Genomic DNA, 9,876 nt, shown 5'->3' on the forward strand with positions numbered 1-9,876 from the left:
GGTCAACCCTACCCTTATCTCTGGCTGGGAGGATAAACTCCATTAAAATGACAATTTTACCAAGGTTCCTATTTTTATTTCAGACAGTGCCAGTCTTCATCCCTAAATCATTTTTTAAGGATCTGAGTAATTGTATTTCTATGTTTATTTGGGATAAAAAAATTCCTCGCATAAGGAAAGAATATCTGGAAAGGAAAAAAGAGGAGGGTGGATTGGCTATGCCAAATTTTTTGTATTATTACTGGGCAGCTAACCTTCATAAATTGACATTCTGGCTCTGTGATACATCAAGTGAGGAAGCTCCAGTTTGGTCACTTATGGAGCAGCATTCATGTAATCCAGTTTCATTGCGTTCGCTGCTCTGTGCCCCAATACCCCTAAGCAAATGTTATTCTACGAATAACCCAATTATTCGTGCATCACTCAAAATATGGTCACAGTTCAGACTTCACTTTAAAAGTAAACAGGCTCTGCCCTCTGCACCTATCCTATCGAATCCTATGTTTCCTCCCTCCCTTATAGACTCTGCTTTTCAACTATGGTCCAGAAATGGAGTCAAATATGTTAAGGACCTTTTCAAAGACGGCACGTTTATTTCATTTCAGCAGTTAAAAACAGATTTTGAGATCCCTCAGTCCAATTTCTTTAGGTATTTACAGGTCCGTAGCTTTGTCAAAAAACATTTCTCTCCTTCTTTAAACCAACCAGATGGTGGCTGGATAGATGATCTGCTAAACATGGACCCTTCACTTAGGGGCATGGTATCAATCCTGTATGAGAACATCCAAAGAACCGCTTCCCCATCTCTCAATCGTATAAGGAGGCAATGGGAGGAGGAATTGGGATTGGAAATCTCAGATTTATCTTGGCAGTGGGCAATAAAATTGGTGCACTCCTCTTCAGTATGTATTAGACATGGGCTCTTGCAGTTTAAGGTGCTCCATAGGCTCCATCTGTCTAAAAGTAAGTTGGCTAAAATATATCCAGGGTTAGACTCGATGTGCCCCAGATGTAGTCTTGAACCAGCAGATCTGAGTCACATGTTCTGGGGATGCCCCAGATTAACAAAATTCTGGTCAGACATTTTCAGAACATTTTCATTTATATGCAAGAAAGATCTCGATCCGAATCCTCTGTCTTCCATCTTTGGTGTAGTGCCAGAAGAAATGCATCTAACCACTAATCAAATAGAGCTCATCGCCTTCTCCACTTTATTGGCTAGACGCCTGATTCTTCTTAGTTGGAAAAAGGCAATGCCCCCATCTCATAAACACTGGGTGAAAGAGGTGATGTCATATCTCAAACTTGAACACCTTAAATATACTATCCGAGGTTCCTCTGGAAAGTTTTATGCGGTTTGGCAACCCTTTTTATCCTATTTTGAATTTTCATTAGGGGTGGAATAGTATAATTCCCCCCCTGTTGGCATATTATTATATAATTTATTATTTCTTTGTATTTATTTTATTTTTATTTTTATTTTTTTTTTATTTTTATTTTTTTATTATTTTTTTTTTTTATTATTTTTTTTTTTTTTTTTTTTTTTTTAATATTTTTTTGGGTTGTTGGGGTGCGTCTGTGTGGGTATGTGTTAAGATGTGGTATATGTATATGGATCTGAATTAATGTTGTATGTATAAATGTTGCATAAGGAAAATCAATAAAAACATTTGTATAAAAAAAAGAAATATGATAATAGCTGATAATAGTGCCCACCGTCACTCCATCAGCATTTTTGCAAAATTTGGAAAACTTTTAGCTTCTCAGAAAACTGAAACATCTCGGGTTGATGGTCGAACAGAAAACATCGAGCTCTGGTCGCATTGGCCCCTGTTGTATTTGTATTGTGATTAGAACATGATTTGCAATATTTTGAAAATAAAATAATATTGATGAGTCTTTGGAAAATTGTCTCACAAACTCTATTCGGGCGTGTTTCAACCCAACCAGGAAAGACCACAAAGAGCAACGAAGCGATGCATTGTCAAATGTCAACAGAGCTCAACTGCACTGTGTTGCCAATTCTGCCGGTTGTTTTCTATGTCCGTGGTTTGAAGCGACTATTATGTGATATATAGACCCATGAGTGCGAACTTTAGCAGACAACCTTGCTAAAATAACACACACATAACCATCACCTGGGTTGGATTCGGGATAAGGATTCGAACAAATATAACCCAAGCCCCTTTGATGACGTGCATAATTACGTTACTGTTTATCATCTGTCCGTCATCGTCTAAAGCCCGCCCTTGATGATTTCATTGGTCCGAACAGTTTCTGTTCTGAGATAATTACTCCTCTATGGATCGAGGCCAGACCGAACCGCCTGACCTAAAAAAATTGTGGGCGGAGTTAAGTTCGGCTAGCATCCAGGCTAGATTATTAGATCTAGTCTGAGAAAATAAGCACAGAAAGGTCAGGTCCAGAGGTGTGTCTGTGTATGATCACACTCCCCATCCTCCTCATCAAAGTAGCCGGTGTAACGTTAATCCACATCTGGTAGCCGAGTGTTGTTCTTTCCTCGAAAGTTTAAATTGCTTAAAACAGACGCGATAGCTAATTCAAACGAGTGATATTCCATGGCAGCATCCATCTTTGTAATGTACAAAATCTGCTTCAACGTCGCTGTCGTCATCGTGTAAAGTCCGCCTCAGCGTTTCTGATTGGTGCTGTGATTTTAATGGATTAGAAATGGGCTCGAATGGGCTCTTTGCCAGACTACTTGCAGAGCAAATCTAAATCTGTTGGAAATTGTCTAGGTTTTCCCAGGCTAATATAACTTGGATCTGTGACAGTTATTTCTTAATTTATGTCAGGAGTGCAAAATAATCAGTCTGTAACGTATGATATTTTAAATTAAAATAAACACATACACTTATATTCAGTCATGTCTGCTGCGGTTTATTTGTGTTCACACAGATGCATGTTTAATCCAAAAGTGTGCATATTTGGAGAAATATTGAATCGCTTCTTTGAATAAAAGAATCTGCTCAAGTCATAAATGTGAATGAATGGTATTGGAACGTCAGATCTGCTGGATGTTTTTATGACTTTACGAAATCATTCACAGTCCATTCCAGCGGCTCGGAAGATCGCCATCTACAGTTCTTCCGTCCTCTGTCCATCAAACTGCAGCGGGGTAATGGGAGCTCCTCAGAGACTGCGCCGCAGTGGTGGGTGGTGGAAGAGTGTTTTCCTGAGCCTCCAGCCAGCAGATGCCAGAGTATTGAGATGATAGTGTTCAACGATAAAGTAAGCCCATCCAGTGTGGGCTTCCTAGCTGGATATGGGTGAGTTTAAGCCATTTCTACAATATCTGTAATGTCCGTAATGTAATCACATACAGAACCTGATTTCACCAAGTGCAACATGTTCCTAAATCAATCTTTGATGATCCTGGAACAACATTCAAACAAGTTAATGTTATACAGGGTTATGTACTTCTACATTAGTGATAATCACCTATAATTTCCCTCTGATTTTAAGGATAACTTGGGTAACATGGGTAGTGTTAGGTTTAGGGGTAGGGATATGGTAAGTATCATGCAATGAAAACTGTCAAGCTACTTCTGAAATCATTCGATAGCTTTTTGTAAATGACATGCATTATCGACTATCTTTGAATGTGATTTGAATGATCAGACCACAAAATAATTTGGCTCTCGTTTACACCTTGTTAGTTATAACTAAACTAGTTTTGTGAAAAGACTTAAAAGAATAAATGTATAATATAATGCACATCTGAAGGTCATTTAATACTAAATAAAATAAGCAGTATTTAACTCATGTTTGTGGCAAGAATAAAATTCAAGTATATTCAGTACAACATTTAGTGCAGTACTTCTTGCAGCGGCATACATTAATTTACAATTGCAGAACGATAAATAAATATTGAAATAATCTGGTGATTTAAAATATGAAATCTGTCCCTCTTCTTGTTTTTCTTCTCTCCCGCTGCAGCATTGTGGGTCTGTACATGTCCGTGGTGCTGGTCATTGGTAAGTTTGTGCGGGAATTCTTCACTGGCATATCTCGTTCCATCATGTACGAGGAGCTGCCGTGTGTGGACCGTGTGCTCAAACTGTGCAATGACATCTTTGTTGTGCGAGAGGCTGGAGAGATGGAGATGGAAGAGCAACTGTTTGACAAGCTCATCTTCCTGTACCGCTCACCTGAGACCATGATCAAAATGACCCACAAAAAGAATGAGTAGTTTCCATTATGACTGCATGACATTTCTGTCACGAATATCAACCTCTGCACATCTCAGAAGGACAATGTTGTATGAAATGAGTCTCTGCTATAAAGCATGAATCAGAAAGTCTTTTTATACTTAGCACTGCAGCACTATGGAATATGATATGCATTTACATCTGTCCATGACGGGATTTTGAAGAAAAAAAATGCACGGACTGCATAAACTAAAGAGCATCAATATAAAATAAATCATATACCTGAATGATAGAGGTTGGATGACATTATGTATTCTTAATTGACTTCACAATTTGTATGTTATCAATATTCATAAGAGGCATGAGTATTTATTTTTTAATATTTAAATTTTTTTAATCAGTTTGACTGTTTCAGATGTTGGAATATTATGCTGTCATTTACATACATTATGTATGTACAGTGATTCATATGATGAACCACAGCATCTTTAAAATATTTGGTCTGGGGGAATAATTGCTCACAGCCATGCTGATATAGAGACATATTGCACAGCTACGAGTGTGAGTTCAACAGCAAAAGTGTGTAAATTAATAAAACAACAATGGTGTGTCTTTAAAACTCTTTTGTGCAGAACTACTTACTTCCACCACAGATTCAAATCTCAAGTTGACAGTTAGACAGTCGAGGCAAAGCGTCTTTTACTAATTCTGAAACATCACTTTAAAACAAATAACGAAGGAACGTTGAGTCGCTTAATTGAAGATTATTGTATTATGTAGAGTAGTTTCTAATTTAGGTCTTGTCTTGTTTAGCACATGTGGTGTTTTGATTTATTTTTGTGCCATGTGCATTCCTGTCCTCAGTCTTGAACCCATGTCTCTTGTTATCTGACTATTTATTCATTTTCCCCACCTGTTGTTGCCCAATTACCTGCCTTGTTTGTCCCCTATTCAATCTCCATGCGTTTTCAGTCCTGTGCTGGTTCGCTGTCGTCACATCATTTCTTTGTTGGATGTTTCCTCCCTTTCGGTTATGTTCCCTTGATTCCTCACCTGAGTTTAAGTTTATTTCCAGTTTGGTTTTTCCACCTCGTGGGCTTTTTCATTTGGTTTCTGGTCAGGTTATGAATCCTTTTCTTCTGCAAATTGAGTCTGAACTCACTGCTTATTTTGGACCCATCCTGACATGATCATGGAGACCTAAAGGGATCGAACGACCAACCTTCCATTTTGTAGACAACCTACATGAACCACTGAACCACTGTTGCAATATCTTTGTCTTTGTCCTTTTAACAAATAAAGGGATTTCCCATGACAGCGCAAGCAAAATCATTTGTAAGTTGGGTCTTATAAGGTAATGTGAGCAGATTTCTGAAAATTGAAACCAGGGACATTTCTTGTGGTCAAAATATCACTGAAATCTAGTGGTTCAGTATTATTGTCACGTTCTCTCAGCGTGGTACAGGCAGAAGGCAAAGAGAAGAAGATCAAGTCAAACAAAATTTATTAATACAACAAAAACCCTGACCAAACTCAGAACTAACATTAACGAGATCCGAAAAGAGAAGACTGAAACACAGGCAGATATATATACTAGAAGAAAACAAAGAGAACTAATTAGGCAACAGCTGAACACAATGACTAATCCAATCCGAAACCATGGTAACTAATAAACGAGCCAACTCGGTCCAAACACCATGAACTGTTGCAGTATGCCCCCTCCTGGAAGGTGTGACCTCACGCCGTAGGAGACGGCCGAGGAGGAGGTGGTTCAGGAGGTGGACGAAGAGTAGGTGAAGAGCTGGCAAAAGGCAGGCAGGCAGACAACCAGAACCAGGGAGGAGATGGTAGGAATGGCCAGGGAGGAACAGGAGGTGATAGTAGCCAATGATATGGTTTAAGTGGGTGGAGACCTGATGAAAACCAGATGCCCAGCCAGGTAGAACCCAATGGCGGCGTTGCTGGAGGGAGGAGCCATGGTGGTACAGCATACAACGCAGCCATGGAGATGGACAACGGGGATGTTGCAGATGGGGAAAGAGTCCTGGGTGCAGATGGGGGGTTGATGGATCTGTGCAACGTGGGCATCGGAGGCCGCGACAGAGTTGTCCCGACGACTCCCTGAGGTGGAACTGGAGACCCTGAGGGCTGCGGTGGAACCGGCGTGACTGAGGACTGACGTGGAGCCTGAGGGAGGGTGGAGCCAGACTGAGCCGTAGGGGTGGAGAGCCTGAGCGAAGCGGCAGGCACGCAAGTCCATGGCGAAAGGCTGGTGATGTCCGACCCGAGTGAAGCTGAAAGGTTGAAGGAGCCCGGTGATGGCGCCAGTCCGATGGTCGACGGTGCAGCTGAGGGAGAGAGGAGAGGCAGTGGAGGAGCTAGGACAACGGGCCAAGGTGGTGTGGAGACAGCGGCCAGCAGCGGAGCCTGGGAATTCCCCAGGCCAGTCAAGGATGGCTCATTGGAAGCCCCAGGTGAATCCCTGACACAGTGAGGAGGTGAAGGGTGAACAACAGGGTAGACAGGAGATGATGAAGACTGGGCTGAAACTAGAAGTGGTGGTGGGAGGGAGGGAGGGTGGGACAAACGTATCTATCTCCCTTTCCAGTATGCACTCACACACTGTGGCGGGGTCGTGGATAGGGAACTCCTCTATTCCCTCGAACTCCACTAATCTCTCCTCTGTCACAGGCTTGCAAGCCAGATCCGATGACATAGGCTGTTGCTCCATTTCACATGGTGGTGGGCTAGGTTCTGGGGTGATAGATGCGGGTGCTGTTGTGACACACACATTCCAGACAGTGGAGAATGGCCTCCCTCCAGGTTCCCTCTGTCATGTCTGGTAAGTCACAAGGCTGGTAGTAATTAGTCCAAATCCAGAATAATGATTTTAGAGTCCCGTCATCAAAAGCAGTCCGTTGGGCTAGTGTGCAAAAACGATAAGAATAGACCAAAAAAAGAAAGTTCTTCCTGGGCTAAGGCAGTAAACATTAATGCACTATCCATTTTATGTGGTCAGTTCTTCTGTCACGTTCTCTCAGCGTGGTAAAGGCAGAAGGCAAGGAGAAGAAGATCAAGTCAAACAAACTTTATTAATACAACGAAAACCCTGACCAAACTCAGAACTAACATTAACGAGAACCGACAAGAGAAGACTGAAACACAGGCCGATATATATACTAGAAGAAAACAAAGAGAACTAATTAGGCAACAGCTGAACACAATAACTAATCCAATCAGAAACCATGGTAACCAATAAACGAGCCAACTCGGGTAGGGTGAAAACAGAAAACCAAGTCAAACACCATGAACTGTTACAATTATACTATTATTAACATTAATAATTATTCTCATTTAGTTTGATTATTAGGATTTTTGGTCTGGTTTTAATTAGTGGTGGGCCATTATCTGCGTTAACATGCTGCGTTAACGTGAGACTCTTATCGGGCGATAAAAAATAAATAACGCCGTTAATCTATTCTCAAAGTTGGGTTGGGAGCTGGGTCTATTACCAGCAATGCCATCTGACGTAAGCAGGGGTGCCGAGTAAAAGGTGCGGGGACGCACTTGCCCTGCGGTTTATCTCACATCTGATGATGCATCTTTAATATGGGTTGTAACTTGAAAATAATGTTTTATGTATGTTTCTGTCGATGGATACATGTGCTGGCTTCTCAGGGATACATTACAACAGCGATAATAAAAGAAAAACTTGGGCAAAACGGTCTCTCTTTGTAAACTGTTCAGTGCATGCGAGTACTGCCATATGTTGAATATGGCCAGTCATTTCGCCGTCATCATCAACCGGGTGTAGAGCCAGAAGATTTATTTATTTGCACTCATCCAAGAGCATGCAAATGTCTTACAGCGTGCAAATATTGAGTTATCTTTAAAGTCTTGCGCTTAAACAGACAAACTCACACAAAAAGTATGTCAACATGTCTATCACAAATCAATTTAAACATTGAAAGACTTTCTAAACGGGAAGGTTTTTAGTCACTTTTTAAAAGCATCAATCATTTGTGGAGCCCTCAGAGATTAAGGGAGAGCATTCCAGAGACGTGGCGCAGCAGCACAGAAGACTCTGTCCCCAGTGGTGCGGGTCTTAATCCCAGAGGGATGGAGCTGATGAGTGTTTATGGAGTGAAGAGAACGTTGTGAGATCTGTGAAGTAATGAGTTCTTTAAGGTAGGTGGGAGCATTGCCATGAATGTCTGTCTGTGAGGTATGACTCAAACCATTGTGAGACAGGGTTATCAAATCCAGTAGAATGAGACAATCGTTTAAGAAGTATCCCATGGTCAACAGTGTCGAATGCTGCAGAAAGGTCCAGGAGGACAAGGAGTGAGGGTGACCCAGCATCAGCTGTCATTGGCAAGTAATTTGTATCCCTCACTAAGGCTGTTTTTGTGCTGTGGCCAAAATGGAAGTCAGATTGGAACTTTTCAAAAATGTTGTTGTAGTTGAGGTGGTCCTCGAAGTCCCTGACAACTACTTTCTCTAAAACCTTCGAAAAATAAATGCAAGTTTGATATAGCCGTATAATTAGCAAGAGTTTGATGATATGGGGTGGGTTTCTTGAGTAACGGTCTAATTATAGCCGTTTTTAGGGCAGACGGTACCTGACCAGACTGAAGGGATTGGTTTATTATCATGGTGATGAGGGGACTGATGGTAGCAATATTTTCTTTCACCAGAGCTGTAGTCAAGGGGCCAAGGGCACAGGTGGAGGATCTCATCCGTCTGATGGTTGCCTCAACCTCAAATTGAGTTACTTCTGGGAATCAGCAGAATAGCCTCGAGATACCAAACTGCGGGTTAACAGTTGGAACAGACACTGTGGAGAAAACAGAGAGGTCTGCCCCGAAGGACTGTCCGAGATGAGGCTATTCTCTGTGGGTACATGAGTTGCTAGCAATCCTTCCTGCATGACACAAGCTGATTTGACTGATTAATTTTTACCCCACTCTTTTACAGGGTGACTGTATAAAAAATACTTAGTTAATCATACACTATATTATATATATATATATATATATATATATATATATATATATATATATATATATATATATATATATATATATATATATATATATATATATAATTTATTTATTTATTTATTAATTTTTTGTTTTACTTATTTAATTCTCAACTGTACATTTATACTGTGCTTTGGGGATATAGGGTATTTTTTAACCACCAAATAAGTTTAAAAAAATATTCAGAACCTTATCCTGAACCCTATTTTATTTTGGAAGGTTTAAATTTTGTGCATTTAAATGTAAGCAGTTTATTACCAAAGATTGATACATTAATGAGTTCTGGGTTATCCTGCAAAAGACCAATTACTGTTATCTACAAGTTTAGTCATTCAAGAGCTTTTGACCATGCTGTGATACTTGCACCCGTGCTGTTTCTGTGAATCTCTTCAATAAATACTGAGAACAACTTCCTGTTGCCTGTTCTTCAATAACACTGACAGGCAGTCAAAAGTTTGAAATGAAAATGTTTAAAATAATTACAAATATAAAGATAAATATATTAAAATAATTTAATCCTTTATAATTTAGTGACTTATGATTGAGGAGAGCAATAGAAGCGATCAGACCAACAATATGCAAGTGACCAGTGCCAGTTGGTCTACACTGAAAAAAAATTCTTCTTACTTAGTAATTTTGTTTTGTTTCTAGTCTAAATATAA

General features: G+C 40.2%; 1 protein-coding gene across 1 annotated transcript in view; it reads left to right on the forward strand.

Annotated features, from left to right (window-relative positions):
* si:dkey-11f4.7 (piezo-type mechanosensitive ion channel component 2) overlaps positions 1 to 4,673 on the forward strand; it is an 89,480-nt gene extending 84,807 nt beyond the window's left edge. The window contains 2 exon segments of the mRNA XM_067444858.1: positions 3,071 to 3,290; positions 3,961 to 4,673. Coding sequence (XP_067300959.1) covers positions 3,071 to 3,290; positions 3,961 to 4,213 — 473 coding nt within the window. The 3' untranslated portion in view covers positions 4,214 to 4,673.
* Positions 4,674 to 9,876: the final 5,203 nt, after the last annotated feature.

Source organism: Pseudorasbora parva, chromosome 5, assembly GCF_024679245.1.
Source record: "Pseudorasbora parva isolate DD20220531a chromosome 5, ASM2467924v1, whole genome shotgun sequence".
Classification (NCBI taxonomy): domain Eukaryota; kingdom Metazoa; phylum Chordata; class Actinopteri; order Cypriniformes; family Gobionidae; genus Pseudorasbora; species Pseudorasbora parva.